At 36.1% G+C, this 20,330-nt stretch overlaps 1 protein-coding gene across 3 annotated transcripts in view; it reads left to right on the plus strand.

Moving 5' to 3' along the window:
- The window catches only part of PIBF1 (progesterone immunomodulatory binding factor 1), a 232,929-nt gene that overhangs the window by 40,078 nt on the left and 172,521 nt on the right, over positions 1-20,330 (plus strand). For all 3 annotated transcript variants that reach the window (XM_004054592.5, XM_031001205.3, XM_055360191.1), the window contains exons 6-9: positions 86-219; positions 5,244-5,352; positions 5,946-6,127; positions 13,443-13,568. In XM_004054592.5, the coding sequence (XP_004054640.3) occupies positions 86-219; positions 5,244-5,352; positions 5,946-6,127; positions 13,443-13,568 (551 nt within the window). The remainder of the gene's footprint in view (positions 1-85; positions 220-5,243; positions 5,353-5,945; positions 6,128-13,442; positions 13,569-20,330) is intronic.

Raw genomic sequence — 20,330 nt, forward strand, 5'->3', positions numbered from 1 at the left:
GCTTAACAGAAGACTTCAATACAGAATTTGGTCAACTATGTTAAGTGTTTAGTCTGAAATGTGTTATTATTCCTTTGGTTTATAGACATATGAGGAAGATCGAAAAAACTACTCTGAAGTTCAAATTAGATGTCAACGTTTGGCCTTAGAATTAGCAGACACAAAACAGTTAATTCAGCAAGGTGACTACCGTCAAGAGAACTATGATAAAGTCAAGAGGTAAGTAGTTAAAATGGCTGCAGTAGTAGTTCTCTATTTTTAGCGTGCATCAAAGTCACCTGAGTTTTTACCAACAATCAATTGTTAATTTTACTTTTACCTTATTCTTCTTTGCAAAAATGCATGCAGTTTTGGCAGTTTGTTGGGTTTATATTGTATTTTCATATTGGTTGTTTTTGTTTTATTTAGATGTCACTGCTGTCTTAAAATGTAAACAGAGATAGAAACCCAGTAAAATCACACATGTGTAAATATTTTTTCAGTGTTATTTGATGATTATTTTTATGTAGTGGAATCAATTTAAATACTTAACAGTTTTCCCTGAAGTTTTTTTCAGCTGTTTCTTCCTGACAAAAGACACACACTCTTTCAAAAAAAAAATGACACTTTCTGAAAATATGTTTCCTAATATTTGCTACTTATAGCAAATACCTTTTTTTAACTGGAATATTCTTTTCTGCTGTTTGTTCAGTAATTTAATGAGCTACTACTTAGCTGTGTGTCCCTCAGTACATTTCTTTTCATTCTGAGCCTAAGTTTCATCATTTATGAGATGTTGCTAATACGGATAACTGCACTATATAAACTAAGATCAAATACATATGAAAGCCTTTAAATATATGTGTACTGCATATGTAATATAAATGGAATGACCTTATCTTAATTGTTCACTCCACTTGAAATAATTCTTAAAATGTAGTAGTCAGTGAATATTTGTTAAATGAATGAATGATTTAAATTCTGTAATTTAAATTATAAATTACATAATACCGTATGTGAATTTGCAAAGATTTGTGGATAGAAGATTGTCATTTCTACTCCCATTATGACTGACACATGGTATTTCTTATGTATATGGCATTATGCCAAAATATGATAATTATTGGAGCTTTAAATCCATGAGAGCTGTGCTCAGTGGGCTCTGGAATAAAGCTGGAGTTCAAAAGAAGCATTTAAAAATGAAGTAGAGGGCATAGTGGCACATGCCTTTAGTCCCAGCTACTTGGGAGGTTGAGGTGGGAGGACTGCTTAAGCCCAGGAATTCGAGGCTGCAGTGAGCTATGATCATGCCACTGCACTCCAGCCTGGTGGCAGAGTGAAACTCCATCTCTTAAAAATATAAAATAAAAAAGAATAAAAATGAAATAGATTATGATGCTAAGATGATACCAGTTGGTATTTTCATGTCCCCTCTGTCACTATCAGTCTATAGCAATGACAGATACAATATAAAAAGAGAAAACTAAAAAGCACAGTCATCAGAATAATCCATCGGGGCCACGGATGATCATTGAAACAAGATGAGTCATGAGTTGATAATTACTGAATTTGGGTGATGGGAGCATGGGTGTTCATTATGTCACCTCTATTTTTACATATATTTTCATTTACTATAATAAAAACCTAGGAAAGAAAAATATAACCTTGATCAAAAAGCATGATAAGCATCTTTATGGTAGAAATGGAATAGTAAAACAAGAAAGGACTCAAACTATGACCCTTTCTAGTTCACTCAGCAGAATGAATGAGTTTAAAAACATCGGTCATAAAATATAAGATAAACTGGGGAAGAAAAAAAAGCCCTTTTATGCCCTGGGTAAATTCTCACAAATGTACAAAAGGAAACAGGTGTATGGATGTTAATTGTGTCATTATTAAAAGAAATTCAAATGCTTTTCAGTAGCAGAATGGAAAATAAATTGAGATTTACTCTGCATTATAATTTTATGTAGCAGTTAAAGTCATTAAATTAGATCTGAATGTATCACTTTTTTTTACTAAAAGTTCCTTATTTTCTGGCATAACATAATGTTCCTAGTTTTGGTTTTTGTTTGTTGGTTTTGTAATTTCATTGCCTCAGCTGTTTCTCTAAGAAGTCTTGATCTCTTAGTGGGGAATGCTATTTAGAAATTTAAGATTTGGGTGCTGTGGTCATGGCTACATTGGTCATTATTTCTAGGCCCTTTGAGTAGGCAGAGAAAGTGGAGGGAGAATGAGGAGGAGGCTTAACACACTATGGATGAGATCATACTGATACTTCTTTTTTTTGAGACGGAGTCTCACTTTGTCACCCAGGCTGGAGTGCAATGGTACGATCTCGGCTCACTGCAACCTCTGCCTCCCGGGTTCAAGCAATTCTCCTGCCTCAGCCTCCCAAGTAGCTGGGACTACAGGTGTGCGCCACCATGCCCAGCTAATTTTTTTTTTTTTTTTAAGTAAAGACATGGTTCCATGGTTGGCCAGACTGGCCTTGAACTCCTGACCTCAGGTGATCTGCCCACCTCGGCCTCCCAAAGTGCTGAGATTACAGGTGTGAGCCTCTGCGCCCAGCCCACATTGATACTTCTAATTCCAATTCAACACTGCAACAGCCACTTGGAAGAGGTGCCAACTGGCTAAATATAGCAAACTTGAATATCACAATAAATATTGGCAATAATGAATTACTGTCCATTGAATAGAATAAGAGTTTATAAGTGCAGGCTAATAATAAATACAGAAAGAGGATCTTAAAATTTTTTTAATACATCATCTTTACCATTTTTAAGTGTACGGTTCAGTGGTAATAAATATATTTATATCCTTTTTGGGAAAGAGGATCTTTACAGTTGAAATCCAAGCAATAAATGTATATGCATGTAAGAATGACCATTTTGTAGCCGCATAATAATATTGATTCAGAATCATCATTGGAATATAAAACCATCAAGTATAAGTATGTTAGGGAATAGGATATTTACACAAAGCATCTCTTTACAATTGCTTATTAATTTTAAAGGGCAAAAGGATACCTTTATAGTTAAACTCTGGCAGATGCTACCTTAACCTAGTGATCAAAGTTACTATCACCAATAATGGGATAAACTGACATCACATACCTCAGTACCTCTTCACATAACATACTGAGAATGCGTTTCTGTTTCAGAGAATCATTTCTGAGAATCATTTCTGTAGTATTCCTGCCCAAGTGCCTAACCTGAATCTAATAATGAAGAAACTTCAGACAAGTGAAAATTGAGGAGCATTCTATGATGCAGCTAGCCTCTGCTCTATAAAAAATCATAAAACACAAGGAAAACTAAGAAATCTTCAAGGTTAAAGGAGACTGAAACCACATGACATCTAGATGCATGGTAATAGATTATAATATTATGATAATAGATCCTTGGATTACCATTATGGTAATAGAGCCTTGGCTCAGGGAAAAAAAAATTCACAAAGGGTGTTTTGGGAGACAGTTGACAAAATTTGAAAATGGATTGTATGTTAGGTAATATTATATTAGGGCTAAGTCTCCTGAATATGATAATTATACTGTGATTATATAAGAGACTATCTTTAATCTTAGTAAATTCACACTAATTATTTAGGGATAAAGGGACCTAATGTCTCAGTTGAGGAAACAAATGCACATGTATGAGTATGTGTGTGTAGGTGTGTATACACATATAGATACATGATCCTTGACCAACATGGGGTCCACTTATATTCAGGTTTTTATCAACCTAACACCAATCGAAAATACAATTTTCACGGGATGTGAAACCTGAGTATACAGAGGACTGACTGACTGGTGGGATCTGCAACAACTGCAGGACTTCAGCATGTACAGATTTGCGTGTTCAGATTGTGGGGGTGGGTCTGGAACCCATTCTCCACATATACCGTTGAGACAGCTGCATATATTCACATATATTAACAAGAGAGAGGGTTTGAATAAATATGACAAGGTAATATTTATTTAATATTACAAAACAAATACAACAGTGTTAATGATTGGTAAGTAAAAACATTAAAAAGAACCAAGCTGGTTACAGCGTGTCATGTCTATAATCCTAGTGCTTTCAGAAGCGCAGGCAGGAGGATCACTTGAGCCCAGGACTTTAAGACTAGCCAGGGCAACATAGCAAGACCGCCTTTACAAAAAAAAAAAAAAAAAAAAAAAATTAGGCACATGGTGGCATGCACCTGTAGTCCTAACTCTCTGGCAGGCTGAGGCTGGAGGATCACTTGAGTGCAGTAGTTCAAGTCCAGCCTGGGTGACATAGCAAGACCCCCATCTCATAAAAAAAAAAAAAATTTAAAAAAAGATTTTTTAAAAAATTGCATGTGAAAGCACAAATTTAAAAAATTTTTTAATTAAAAATAATCTAAACATTCTAAAAATAAAAAAGCACAAAATAGTATAGTAATATGTATCAGAATAGTAATACTGGTAGTCATCTTTACTTATTGGGTTTGTAGGTGATTGTTATTTTGTGCTTTGCTCAGTTTTTCTTCAATAAACATAATATTTTGTTAACTAGAAGAAAAAAGGCTTTCTAAACGTTTTTGAAAAGCCGATGCAAAGGAAAACAATTCCTAACAGCCCTCTCTTTGGAAATACCAGGTGGGTCAGTGAAATAAAGTGCAAAGGCACTGCTTCTGACTGCAGGGAAGTAGTTAAGAGTTAGTAAATCTGTTTCTCTGCTCATTTTAAAAAATGTCTGTTGTAGGTTTTAGTCCAATTCTCGGTATAACTTTTTTGGGGAACTTGTCTTAAAATGGAAATTAAAATCTGGGTAATCATAAACAATTTGTGAATGAAATAGTCACAAGAATGCCTGCCTACGTATCTACTATGCAATCTAAATGATAAGTTGTATTTTTTTTTACCTTAACTGAACTGAAAGCCTAGAGCCATGTATACATTCTTTAAAAGTTTTAACCTCAAGATAAGATTGAAGATGACTAATGAAAAAATACCAAATGTATGTTAGTAAGTTTTATTATTTACTCTACTGGCTTATGTAGTTTATATATTCCTTAAAGGTAATAAATTGATATGTATGTATTTGAACAAGGTCTGAAACAGAGTCCCTTCTAAATCTGAAAAGTAGGTACTTTATAGTTCATGGAATTACACTGAAGCCCCATTGCTAGTGTCTCTATTCAGCGTCCTAATACATAGTCAACCCTTTTAAAGTGTACGCTGTACAAGGGGATGTAAAATTTACATGTCTCTTTGAATTTTATTTTAACAGTGAACGTGATGCACTTGAACAGGAAGTAATGGAGCTTAGGAGAAAACATGAAATACTTGAAGCCTCTCACATAATTCAAACAAAAGAACGAAGTGAATTATCAAAAGAGGTAAGCTTATAATTAGAGTCACTTATATTATATAGTATAGTATTAGTGAAAAAAATAGCCCAGAGTAGATTTGAGGGAGAGACATTTTTTTTGTTATGTAGTTCCTCCCAAAAAGATAAATTTTTGAGACAGGAGTCTTTCCCTGTTGACCAGGCTTATAGTGCAGTGGTGCGATCTTGGCTCACTGCAACTTCCGCCTCCCAGGTGCAAACGATTCTCCTGCCTCAGCCTCCTGAATAGCTGGGATTACAGGCGTGTGCCACCATGCCCTACTAATTTTTACATTTTTAGTAGAAACAGGGTTTCACCATGTTGGCCAGGCTGGTCTCAAACTCCTGACCTCAAATGATCCACCTGCCTTGGCCTCCCAAAGTGCTGGGATTACAGGTGTGAGCAACCATGCCCAGCCCCAAAAAGAGACTTTTAGTAGCTATTTTTAGATTTTAAAAAAGTTGCATGCTAAGAATTAGCCCTTTTTAAAAGGAAAATTTTCATGTGGTGAATGAAAACATGAAGGAAAGAAATTAATACAGTCAAGCTTGAAAAGTAAGATGGCATCACTGTGGATACTTTTTGTTTCTACATGTATGTAGGTAGTCACCTTAGAGCAAACTGTTACTTTACTGCAAAAGGATAAAGAATATCTTAATCGCCAAAACATGGAGCTTAGTGTTCGCTGTGCTCATGAAGAGGATCGCCTTGAAAGACTTCAAGCTCAACTGGAAGAAAGCAAAAAGGCTAGAGAAGAGATGTATGAAAAATATGTAGCATCCAGGCAAGATTTGCATTATTTCCCACGTAAATAGATATCAATTAACAGATTTTCTTTGAGGGAACTCTTGGCTTTGGGGAGGATTTAGTGATTTTTTTTAAGGTCTATTCTATATGATAATACTAAGATAATACCTTATTTTATTTTATTTTATTTTATTTTTTGATTTTGACATTTCTGCTTTCTGTTTGCATACATTTAAGTGGTGTAATTTTCCCATGTGCCTTTATTTTAAAACTTTGTCATTTGGTTTTAGGTACATTTCTTGAATACAGTAATGAGCTGATGTATCCATTAGGATAATTTGGGTTGCAAATAATGCAGAAGGGTTTAAAAAATGAAGTGAGATATGTTTGCTTTTTTTTTTTTTTTTTTTATAAATTATACTTTACGTTCTGGGGTACATGTGCAGAATGTGCAGTTTTGTTACATAGGTATACACATGCCATGGTGGTTTGCTGCAGCCATCAACCCGTCACCTACATTAGATATTTCTCCTAATGTTATCCCTCCCCTAGCCCCCCACTCCCCGACAGGCGCCGGTGTGTGATGTTCCCCTCCCTGTGTCCATGTGTTCTCATTGTTCAACTCCCGCTTATGAGTGAGAACATACAGTGTTTGGTTTTCTGTTCTTGTGATAGTTTGCTGAGAATGATGGTTTCCAGCTTCACCCATGTCCCTGCAAAGGACATGAACTCATCCTTTTTAATGGCTGCATAGTATATATATTCCATGGTATATATGTGCCACATTTTCTCTATCCAGTTTGTTATTGAAGGACATTTGGGTCGGTTCCAAGTCTTTGCTATTGTGAACAGTGCTGCAATAAACATATGTGTGCATGTGTCTTTTATGTTAGAATGATTTATAATCCTTTGGATATATACCCAGTAATGGGATTGCTGGGTCAAATGGTATTTCTAGTTCTAGATCCTTGAGGCATTGCCACACTGTCTTCCACAATGGTTGAACTAATTTACACTCCCACCAACACTGTAAAAGCATTCCTATTTCTCCACATCCTCTCCAGCTTGTTGTTTCCTGACTTTTTAATGGTTGCCATTCTAACTGGCGTGAGATGGTATCTCATTGTGGTTTTGATTTGCATTTCTCTAATGACCAGTGATGATGAGCATTTGTTCATATATCTGTTGGCTGCCTAAATGTCTTCTTTTGAGAAGTGTCTATATCCTTTGCCCACTTTTTGATGGGGTTGTTTGGTTTTTTCTTGTAAATTTGTTTAAGTTCTTTGTAGATTCTGGATATTAGCCCTTTGTCAGATGGATAGATTGCAAAAATTTTCTCCTGTTCTGGAGTTTGCCTATCCACCCTAATGATAGTTTCTTTTGCTGTGCAGAAGCTCTTTAGTTTAATTAGATTCCATTTGTCAATTTTGGCTTTTGCTGCCATTGCTTTTGGTGTTTTAGACATGAAGTCTTTGCCCATGCCTACATCCTGAATGATATTGCCCAGGTTTTCTTGTAGGATTTTTATGATCCTAGGTCTTACATTTAAGTCTTTGATTCATCTTGAGTTGATTTTTGTATAAGGTATAAGGAAAGGGGTCCAGTTTCAGTTTTCTGCATATGGCTACCTAGTTTTCCAAACAACATTTATTAAATAGGGAATCTTTTCCCCATTGCTTGTTTGTGTCAGGTTTGTCAAAGATCAGATGGTTGTAGATGTGTGGTGTTATTTCTGAGGCCTCTGTTCTGTTCCATTGGTCTGTGTATCTGTTTTGGTACCAGTACCATGCTGTTTTTATTACTGTAGCCTTGTAGTATAGTTTGAAGTCAGGTAGCGTGATGCCTCCAGCTTTCTTCTTCTTGCCCAGAATTGTCTTGGCTATGTGGGCTCTTTTTTGGTTCCATATGAAGTTTAAAGTAGTTTTTTCCAATTCTGTGAAGAAAGTCAGTGGTAGCTTGATGGGGATAGCATTGAATGTATAAATTACTTTGGGCAGTATGGCCATTTTCATGATATTGAATCTTCCTGTCCGTGAGCATGGAATGTTTTTCCATTTGTTTATGTCCTCACTTATTTCTTTGAGCAGTGGTTTGTAGTTCTCCTTGAAGAGATCCTTCACATCCCTTGTAAGTTATATTCCTAGGTATTTTATTCTCTTAGTAGCAGTTGTGAATGGGAGTTCATTCATGATTTGGCTGTTTGTCTGTTATTGGTGTGTAGGAATGCTTGTGATTTTTGCACATCAATTTTGTATCCTGAGACTTTGCTGAAGTTGCTTATCAGCTTAAGGAGATTTTGGGCTGAGACAATGGGGTTTTCTAAATATACAATCATGTCATCCACAAACTGAGACAATTTGACTTTCTGTCTTCCTAGTTGAATGCTCTTTATTTCTTTCTCTTTCCTGATTGCCCTGGCCAGAACTTCCAATACCATGTTGAATAGGAGGGGTGAGAGAGGGCATCCTTGTCTTGTGCCAGTTTTCAAAGGGAATGATTCCAGTTTTTGCCCGTTTAGTATGATATTGGCTGTGGGTTTGTCATAACTAGCTCTTATTATTTTGAGATACGTTCCATTGATACCCAGTTTATTGAGAGTTTTTAGCATGAAGGGGTGTTGAATTTTGTCGAAGGCCTTTTCTTCATCTATTGAGATAATCCTGGTTTTTGTGATTGGTTCTGTTTATGTGATGGATTACGTTTATTGATTTGTATATGTTGAACCAGCCTTGCCTCCCTGGTATGAAGCCAGCTTGATCATGGTGGATAAGCTTTTTCATGTGCTGCTGGATTTGGTTTGCCAGTATTTTATTGAGGATTTTTACATTGATGTTCATCAGGGATATTGGCCTGGAATTTTGTTTTTTTGTTGTGTGTCTGCCAGGTTTTGGTATTAGGATGATGCTGGCCTCATAAAATGAGTTAGGGAGGACCTCTTTTTCTGTTGCTTGGAATAGTTTCAGAAGGAATGGTACCAGCTCCTCTTTGTACCTCTGGTAGAATTCAGCTGGGAATCCATCTCATCCTGGATTTTTTTTTGGTTGGTAGGCTATTACTGCCTCAATTTCAGAACGTGTTATTGGTTTATTCAGGGATTCGACTTCTTCCTGGTTTAGACTTGGGAGGGTGTATGTCCAGGAATTTATCCATTTCTTTTAGATTTTCTAGCTTATTTGCATAGAGGTGTTTATAGTATTCTCTGATGGTAGTTTTTATTTCTGTGGGATCATTGGTGATCTCCCCTTTATCATTTTTTGTTGTGTCTGTTTGGTTCTTCCTCTCTTCTTTATTAGTCTGGCTAGTGGTCTATCTATTTTGTTGATCTTTACAAAAAAAACAGCTCCTGGATTCATTGATTTTTTGAAGGGTTTTTTGTGTTTCTATCTCCTTCAGTTCTGCTCTGATCTTAATTATTTCTTGTCTTCTGCTAGATTTTGAATTTGTTTGCTGTTGCTTCTCTAGTTCTTTTAATTTTGATGTTAGGGTGTCAATTTTAGATCTTTCCTGACTTCTCTTGTGGGCATTTAGTGCTATAAATTTCCTTCTACACACTGCTTTAAATGTGGCCCAGAGATTCTGGTATGTTGTGTCTTCATTCTCATTGGTTTCAAAGAACATCTTTATTTCTGCCTTCATTTCGTTGTTTACCCAGTAGTCATTCAGGAGCAGGTTGTTCAGTTTCCATGTAGTTGTAAGCTTCTCAGCGAGTTTATTAATCCTGAGTTCTAGTTTGATTGCACTGTGTTCTGAGAGACAGTTTATTATGATTTCTGTTCTTTTGCATTTGCTGAGGAGTGTTTTACTTCCTATTATGTGGTCAATTTTAGAGTGAATGTGATGAGGTGCTGTTGATTTGGGTGGAGAGTTCTGTTATGTCTGTTAGGTCTGCTTGGTCCAGATCTGAGTTCAAGTCCTGAATATCCTTGTTAATTTTCTGTCTCATTGATCTATCTAATATTGACAGTGGGGTGTTAAAGTCTCCCACCATTATTGTATGAGAGTCTAAGTCTGTTTGTAGGTCTCTAAGAACTTCCTTTATGAATCTGGGTGCTCCTGTAATGGATGCATATATATTTAGGATAGTTAGCTCTTCCTGCTGCATTGATCCCTTTACTATTATGTAATGCCCTTTATTCTCTTTTGATCTTTGTTGGTTTAAAGTCTGTTTTATCAGAGATTAGAATTGCAATTCTGGCTTTTTTTTTTTTTTTGCTTTCCATTTGGTTGGTAAATATTCCTCCATCTCTTTATTTTGAGCCTATATGTGTCTTTGCAAATGAGATGTGTCTCCTGAATACAGCACACTCATGGGTCTTGACTCTTCATCCGATTTGCCAGTCTGTCTTTTAATTGGGGCATTTAGCCTGTTTACATTTAAGGTTAATATTGTTATGTGTGAATTTGATCCTGTCATTATGATGCTAGCTGGTTGTATTGCCCGTTAGTTGATGCAGTTTCTTCATAGTGTCGATGGTCTTTACAATTTGGTTATGTTTTTGCAGTGGCTGGTACCAGTTGTTCCTTCCCATGTTTAGTGCTTCATTCAGGAGCTCTTTTAGGGCAGGCCTGTTGGTGACAAAATCTCTCAGGATTTGCTTGTCTGTAAAGGATTTTATTTCTCCTTCGCTTACAAAGCTTAGTTTGGCTGGATATGAAATTCTGGGTTGAAAATTCTTTTCTTTAAGAATGTTGAATATTGGCCCCCACTCTTTCTGGCTTGTAGGGTTTCTGCAGAGAGATCCGCTGTTAGTCTGATGGGCTTCCTTCCCTTTGTGCGTAACCTGACCTTTTTCTCTGGCTGTCCTTAACATTTTTTCCTTCATTTCAACCTTGGCGAATCTGACGATTATGTGTCTTAGTGTTGCTCTTCTCAACAAGTATCTTTGTCGTGTTCTCTGTATTTCCTAGATTTGAATGTTGGCCTGTCTTGCTAGGTTGGGGAAGTTCTCCTGGATAATATCCTGAAGTGTTTTCCAAGTTGGTTCCATTCTCCCCATCACTTTCAGGTACACCAATCAAACGTAGTTTTTGTCTTTTCACGTAGTCCCATATTTCTTGGAGGCTTTATTCATTCCTTTTTATTCTTTTGTCTCTAATCTTGTCTTCTCTCCTTATTTCATTAAGTTGATCTTCAGTCACTGTTATCCTTTCTTCCACTTGATCGATTTGGCTTTTGAAACTTGTGTATGCTTCATGAAGTTCTCATGCTGTGTTTTTCAGCTCCATCAGGTTATTTATATTCTTCTCTGCACTGGTTATTCTAGTTAGCAATTTGTCTAACCTTTTTTCAAGGTTCTTAGCTTCCTTGCATTGGGTTAGAACATGCTCCTTTAGCTTGGAGGAGTTTGTTATTACCCACCTTCTGAAGCCTACTTCTGTCAATTTGTGAAACCCATTCACTGTCCAGTTTTGTTCTCTTGTTGGCAAGGAGTTGTGATCCTTTAGAGGAAAAGAGGCGTTCTGAGTTTTGGAACTTTCAGCCTTTTTGCACTGGTGTCTCCCCGTCTTTGTGGATTTATCTACCTTTGGTCTTTGATGTTGGTGACCTTCGGATGGAGTCTTTGAGTGGACATGCTATTCCTTTGTGTTTGTTAATTTTCCATCTGACAGGCCCCTTTGCTGCCGGCCTGCTGGAGTTTGCTGGAGGTCCCCTCCCGACCCTGTTTGCCTGGATATCACCAGCGGAGGCTGCAGAACAGCAAAGATTGCTGCCTGATCTTTGCTTTGGAAGCTTCTTCCCAGAGGGGCACCTGCCAGATGCCAGCCAGAGCTCTCCTGTATGAGGTGTCTGTCGGCTTCTACTGGGAGGTGTCTCCCAGTCAGGATACACGGGGGTCAGGGACCCGCTTGAGGAGACAGTCTGACCCTTAGCAGAGTTCAAACGTTGTGCTGGGAGACCCACTGCTCTCTTCAGAGCTGTTAGGCAGGGACGTTTAAGTCTGCTGAAGCTGCACCCACAGGCACCCCTTTCCCCAGGTGCTCTGTCCCAGGGAGATAGGAGTTTTATATATCAATTTTATTTTCTTATACAATATTACTTTCTAGTTGGTTTTTAAAAAGACACTGTGGTTTTTTTCAGCAATATCAAAAGCCTATTTCTTTTAGATAGATAGATATATGCTATGACTGTTTTTTCATTTGTGACATAATTTTTTAAATTCCTATGACTAATATCTCTATAGAAGTATGTTTTTAAAGAAAGCATGAAAGTATCTCTATAGAAGTATATTTTGGAAGAAAATCTCAGTATGCTAACGATTTCCTGTGTGAAATGTAAAAGAATTATGAGGAGATGGTATCGCATTGTGTTTTAACTTATATGCCCTTTGATCAGACTCCCTATGTTTTGGTCCTGCCTTCTTTCTTCTACTGGATGTGTAGAAGTTACTAAAGTACCTTAATATCAATCGCTTTTATAACCCTTGAATTATATCGACATACCAAAACAAACATGCTGGGTGCAGTGGCTCACACCTGTAATCCCAGCATTTTGGGAGGCCAAGGCAGGAGGATTGCTTGAGGCCAGAAGTTTGAGACCAGCCTGGGCAACATCGAAAACCCTGTCTCTATAAAAAAAAGTTTTTAAATTAGCAAGGCACAATGTCAAGCACATGTAGTCCTGCCTACTCAGGAGGCTGGGGCAGGAAGATGGCTTGAGCCCAGGAGTTCGGGGTTACATGATTGTGCCACTGTACTTCATCCTGGGTGAGAGAGCAAGGCATTATCTCTTTAAGAAAAAAAGAAAAAAATACTAAAACAAAACAAATTTTACCTTAAAGGTAAAGGTAAAGGTAAATTTTACTCTTAAAGAGTTCACACATTCATAATTTTTCCTAGCCTGTAGTAGTTTTTCATACCCTATATAATACTTCAACTTGGCTAAAAGATCATGGTGTGGCTGTGGTTGTCATGCTTGGAAGCAAAGGATTCATAGACTCAGAGTCATTTCATTTTTATATTTTTGTTAATATTATTCATCTCTCAACATCATCCTACCACATTATTATTTTTAAATGAAGGACATTCTCAATTTTGAAGCCTCAACCATATGCATTAAAACTACTAGAAAAGTGTTTTGGAAGATGAATAATTATCCCACATGAATTACTAAGATTTTATATAGTAACTAAGTCTTTTGGAAAATAATGTTTAACAGGTTGAAATCTTAGATCATACTAGTTAGGAACAGTATTTTTAGGAATTATAAAACTTTATACTATTAATAGTTAAGTTTTTCAGGTAACACAGTTTATAGAGCATACTCGATGAAAGGTATTAAAATCTTACGTAGAGTGCAAAAGCCTATTTGTTTCAAAAGAAAATTTATGGTTGTTCCTTTTCACTCCTTGCAGAGACCATTATAAAACAGAATATGAAAATAAACTACATGATGAACTAGAACAAATCAGATTGAAAACCAACCAAGAAATTGATCAACTTCGAAATGCCTCTAGGGAAATGTATGAACGAGAAAACAGGTAAAAAAAAAAAAAATGCTTGTATGGTATTTTATTTATCTTTGGAGGTTTTAGAAGCTTTATTTAAATTAAATGCTATTTATTATATAATGTCTTTTTTAATACATTAGAGAAAACTTGTCATAAATCGAAATCTAAGTATAATGAGAACATGAAAGTTCTAAAGTCTTAGAACAAGATTTACTAGACTTTAACCTTTTTGCTCTGTTATTCCTGTTATGTCTTTTTTTTACCCTAGTGACTTCTCTTTTTGCATTTGCTTCAGTTCAGATTGAGGACAGATAAAAAGTAAAGAGTACTGAGATATCAGTTCTTCCTGTATTATAGCAACAATTTCTCCTGGAAACTTGTTAAAACTAGAATAGTAATTTCAAATATACATATGCCTCATTTAGCTGCTGGCTCCGAAAGATGTCGTATTAGGTAATCATGAAGAAATATCATTTTTGGCTGGGCACGGTGGCTCACGCCTGTAATCCCAGCACTTTGGGAGGCCGAGGTGGGCAGATCACGAGGTCAGGAGATCAAGACTATCCTGGCTAACATGGTGAAACCCCATCTCTACTAAAAATACAAAAAATTAGCCGGGCGTGGTGGCGGGCGCCTGTAATCCCAGCTACTCGGGAGGCTGAGGCAGGAGAATGGCATGAACCGGGGACACAGAGCTTGCAGTGAGCCGAGATCGCACCACTACACTCCAGCCTTGGCGAAAGTGCGAGACACCATCTCAAAAAAAAAAAAAGAAAAAAGAAATATCATTTTTATTCATTCAGTTACTTTTAGATCAGTAAATATTAGGCTCACCTAGTTAGTGATTGGCAGAATTCAGGGAAAATAAATACTATGTATTTCAATGGCAGATATTTTTATACCATTATTATAGTCAGTGTGGTTTTTGAAAGTTTATATTTTAATGAGAAAATTATTTTGAAATTCACTTGTGATACTAGTTTATCAGCACTGATTTGCTTATATGATATTTTGATTGTTGTCAGCAAGGCTTTAAATCAGACTTAATCTATAATAGAATTGTACCATGTCATTTCTACTAGGAATATAGTAGCAGAAAATTTGGTATGTCCACCCCTCAGTTCCAGGAAAAAAAAGCTGCTGTATTATAGTTGCTTATTTATAAGTTGCTGTATTTATAAGTTGGCCACTACTATAAAAACTATATATGTAGAATTATCCTCTGGTAGTAAATTAACAAAGATATTTTTAAATTACTGTTAAATTGTTGTTTAATATAGCAGATTGGTAGAGATTTTTATGCTAATGCCTCTGAGGGGTATGATTTTATTCTCAGGTTTCTTTGTTCTTGGGTAAAAATATTTGTGGTAATAAGAGAGTAGATATACAATTTATGATAGAACTTTTTTAGGATTTTTGCTAAATATGACTTAGTAGAAAGTCATAAAATGACTCTCATGAAAATCAGATTATTATTTTCCTCATAAATTTGGCTTGCATAGATCTTTATCTACCTGTTTGATCTTTTTTGAAAGTCTGCATTAGAAGTATACGCCAAAGGAAATTAATATGAACTTCAAACACTGAACACAAAAGAAATCATTCATTTGTGCATTCAACAGATACTTTGTGATTATACTCTTCTGCCTATTTTTTCTTGTTCTTCTCTTATTTGAGCTTTGAAATAATTATGTCATATTTATAATCTAGGATTATATTTTCAATGAAAATGGCAAAGAATTTCAAAATATAAAAATTCTAAGTGATCATTCAGTACTATCTTAGCAGTAGACAAACTAAAAATATGCTTTGGGCACCAGCAAATACGTGGGCATGCCAGAAGAAATTATACATATTCTTAAAAAATGTTTTGACGTATTAATTTTTAAAATAACATTTTTTATCTTGGGAAAAATAAAAACACCTCTGCATTTGTTTACACTTAGTTTATATTTTAATATTTGAGTATCGAATTACTAGTAGCACCATAATCTTTTATGTGAATAAGGCTTTTGAAGTCCTAAGCTAGCCTTCATATGTTGAATCCTGAGAAAATTTTATTCCAAGTAGCTCAAAGAAATATTGGACCACTCTTTAAATAGCATTATTTTTTATTTTAATTACTATGTTATGATTGTTCTCTTTTTTGACCATATATGTTTGCATGTATGTGTATAAAATAACAGGTGTTAAGAGAAAATTTCCTACTTTTCATTAAATAAATAATTATAAAGAAGTAGAATAATGCAGCACTACAGAAATGTCCTTGAGACTCTTTCTGCTTAACTCCTTTCTTCCATAACTGCTATTCTGTTATGCTAATAACTTCCTTGCTTCTCCTTAGACTTTTATTATCTATGTTTCCAGTAAATAAACATCTCTGCACAATATAGTTTAGTTTTTCATATTATATTAGTATCATATAAATGGAATTATGCTGTATACACATATACTTTTGTGGCTTCTTCACATAACCTTATGATTTTAAGATTCATTTGCTTTTGCACTTAGTTGTCCCTTCATGTTCATTACAAAAGTATAACAGCTTTATGAATGTACATGCTTAGGGCAGCAGAGTTATTAAGAGATTGGAGAGAGAATTCCAAAGACATTCTCTATCTTTGGCAAAATATTACTTCGTCCCAGCCCTACATTAGAAAGGAGGATCCTGTACCTTGTGATTACTTGCTCTGAAAGTTCAAAATGCAGACTAAAAGAAGAGGTATACACCTATTAAATGCTAAGCTTTGTGTTGGAAAGTTTTACATTTGCACCCTCATGTAATTTTCAGAGCAATAAATTAATGTATTTAGCAAATATTCATTGAAATGTACCATATGCCAGCTAAATGCTAGACATCATAGGTAGTGGTGACCTTTGTCTTCACAAAGCTGGTAGTCTAATGGAGGGTAAAGACAAATACAGAAACAATTATCCTAAGTATGATGATGATGATGGACAAAATGATAGGATAAAAGATGAGACCATCTGTGTATCTAACCTGGCCTTGGGAGGAATTGGGGAAGACTTCATAAATGAAGAACTGCTCCTTTTGACTAAAACTACTATTAAAAGTAAAACTTCAGACACATTAAATTTAAAGTTTAACTGAGCAATGAACGATTCGCAAATCAGGCAGCTTCCAGAATCACAGCAGATTCAGAGAGACTCCAGTGGTCCCTCATGGTCAGAACAAATTTATAGACAAAAAAAGTAAAGTGACATACAGAAATCAGAAGTGAGATACAGAAACAGCTGGATTTGTTATAGGTTGGTGTTTAACTTATTTGAACACTCAGCAGTGTATGAATGGTTGAAGTATGGCTGCTGGGGTAGGCCCAGACTCAGCTGTTGTTACAGGCACATACCCCCAAGTTAGGTTTTCTATCTTGTCTGCCTATTAAGTTAGGTTGCAGTTTGTCAATACGGACTCAAATATAGAAGTACGGAGTCCTTCTTAAGGCCATATTTAGTTTGCATTAACACTATGAACTAAGGAAGGAAAGGAAATTGGGGGAATGAATATATAGCATATATAAAAGCCTGAAAGTAGGACAAAAAGGACAAAATGAAGCTTTTTGAACAAACTAATTCGGTATGGCTGAAGGATAGACTGAGAGGCAGGGAGTTAAAAGAGATGAAACAGAAGCAGGAAATGGGCCCAAAGAATACATTTGGACCATTATGTAAGACCTGTGGGGAACAATTGAAAGATTTTAAGAAGAGGCATGAATTGATCTGATTTTATATCAAAAGATCACTGTAATGTAGAGAATAGATTGGAATGGCATAAGCCTGTTAGACAGAGAGGGTCTACTTTTAGAGGTTATTTCCATTATCCAGATGAGAGGTGATAATGGAACTGGATTAGTAGCAGTAAAGATGAGAGAAATGGGCCAGGTTGGAAAAGTATTTAGGAGACAGAGCCGACAGGACTCAGTGACTAGATTGGATTGGTTGGATGAGAACTCATTAAGGATGTCAGCAAGGTTTCTGAATTAAACAGCTGCATAGATAGTGATATAGTTTTTAAAACATTAGAAAATACAAAGCTTTAATAGGAAAACATGATAAATTTAGTTGTTTCACTTGAAGTGTCTGTGGGATATACAAATAAAAGAGTTGACTGTAGAAGAATCTGAACCTCAAGAGAAAGATCTGGGAATTAGAGAGGCCTGTAGTATAGATAGTATTATTACTATTTTACACATAAGTACTGTTGGTTCTGTGGTTCAATTCTGTTGTGGATTTAATAGGCTTTTGTTGACTGATATAATAACTTTAAAATATATGGGAAATTCCTATGGTTATTCCTAAGCAATCCACATAGCCATATAAACTTTGGTATGTAATCATCTTGAAAATTTCCTCCTTTTTTAGGTTTTTGCTGTTCTTAAAAAAAAATCTTTAAAGTTTATCACATTGTAACATAAATGTGGTTGGTAGGGGTAGGTTGGTAAGGCTGTGTGGGGAAACAACCAACAGAGCCGTTTCTGGAAGTAGGAAAACTGAAAGCAGATGTCCTTGTCTCCTTGTCTCCAGTGTTCTTCTGACCCCCTATCCACATCAAAATGGACACTACCTAACCAGGGGATTCCTGTGATTGGGGCTGCCCTGTGGATGCCCCAGCCAGCCACAGGGCTCAGAATTGATTGGATGTATACTGAGGCTAGAGTGGACAATTGCCACCAGGTGGTGCCAAATTGCAGCCTGAGCCCAGATGAATTTGAATTTCACCGGACACCTAAGTAGCTAGGTGTACAGGCTTGCCTTTATCATTTTAATCTCACAGTAATCCAACTCTGTGTTTTATGTAATCTTCGGGGATCATAGTTTCTTCATTATGGCAGATTTAACTGTAGTTAGAGCTTGTATCATACTAATCTTCCACACAGTAAAAAGTAAATTATAAATTACTTCTTTTGAAATCTTAGAACTTTAAATGGCTAAAGAAAGAATTTTAATATTTCCTGTTATAAAACATGAAATTCATAAGTTTACACATTTAGGGTTGTGTGTGTGTGTGTTTAGGTAAATTAATCTTTTGCTTTGGCCTGAGATGTATAATTGTGTTAATTACTGGTATTTTATCAAAGTGTGCTGTTACAATAAGTTGAAATGGATGAAGTACTTACACTTGCATATTTATATTTGGTCTCCTTATCTCTCCCCCAATAAACTTTTTTTTTTTTTTTTTTTTTTTTGACGGAGTCTTGCTCTGTTACCCAGACTGGAGTGCAGTGGCATGATCTCAGCTCACTGCAACCTCCACCTCCCAGGTCCAAGCGATTCTCCTGTCTCAGCCTTCTGAGTAGCTGGGATTACAGGTGCGCGCCACCACGCCCGGCTAATTTTCATATTTTTAGTACGGATGGGGTTTCACCATCTGTTGGCCAGGCTGTTCTCAAACTCCTGACCTCAGGTAGTCTGCCTGCCTCGGCCTCCCAAAGTGCTGGGATTACAGGCGTGAGCCACCATGCCCGGCCCCAATAAACATTTTCTAAAGAAACTGAAATGATGATTAGTGAAATATATTTTGCCTTTAATTTGTTGTCTATACATTGGAGGATATTAAAAGGATACTTTTTCTTTTCTCTTCTTTAATATGGAAAAGGCACATGGAACTTACTCTGTCTAATCTTGGTATCTGACCTGCAGTCATTCCACTAGTTCTTGAAGTTAAAGTATTGAGAGAAAAGAAAGAGAGTAGAAGATATAAAGACTTAAGAAAAGGGCAATTATAAACGAAGAGAGAACTTGGATATTTAGATACATCAAACATACTGTAGTTGAAATTATAGTATGTGTGTGTGCTTTGGTCCAGTTTGTGAATTAAGCTTTTTTGTCTTTTCTGTATTTTCTAGTTACTTAAAATTCCACTTTGGAGCTGTGGGAAATGAGTGAAAGGTACTACAGTGCTGAGATGTATTATATAAATAACTTCTTGCTTAGTAGGTATTATGTGACAGAAATGTTATGGACCCTCTTATGCATTTGGAAATAAGACATTCTGTGAGTGGGAGTATATTATGAAAGAGATTTGGATCAAAAGACTGAACTTGATCCTGGTTCTACCACTTACTAGCTCAGCAGATAAGTCACTTAATATCCCTGAAGTTTAATTTCTTCTTTTATAAAATGAGCTAATAGGCTAGCTGTGGTGGCTAACACCTGTAACACCAACACTTTGGGAGACTGAGGCAGATGGATTGCTTAAGTCTAGGAGTTCGAGACCAGCCTGGGCAACATGGCAGAACCCCGTCTCTAGTGAAAATACAAAAAAATTAGCCAGGCGTGGTGGCACAGGCCTTTAGTCCTATTAAGGAGGCTGAGGTGGGAGGATCACCTGAGCTTGGGAGGTCAAGGCTGCACTGAGCCAAGATCATGCCATTTGCACTCCACCCTGGGCAAATGGAGTGAGACCCTGTCTCAAAAAATAATAATAACTAACTAATAATGCTTTTTAGGGTGCCCGTGAGGTCTAAATGAGATAATATATGCAAAAAGTACATTATAAATTATAGATGTAGATGAGTTATTTTGGTACCTTGTGCCTATGTAGAATACTTGAAGAAAATATTTTCATCTGTTATGTTGACAGTTTAAGGAAAATCACCATTATATAAAAGTCATCTGATAATATTATGGGATTATTTATCATTAGAAGATACTAATACAAAATATATATTCTTAAGTGTTTATCTCCGTAGCATTTAACCAGTTTTCTTAAATGACGTAATACAGACGTAGAGGGTCTACATGCCATTCTTTTCTGTCTAAATTTCTGCATAA

The sequence above is a fragment of the Gorilla gorilla genome, chromosome 14 (assembly GCF_029281585.2).
Source record: "Gorilla gorilla gorilla isolate KB3781 chromosome 14, NHGRI_mGorGor1-v2.1_pri, whole genome shotgun sequence".
NCBI lineage: Eukaryota > Metazoa > Chordata > Mammalia > Primates > Hominidae > Gorilla > Gorilla gorilla.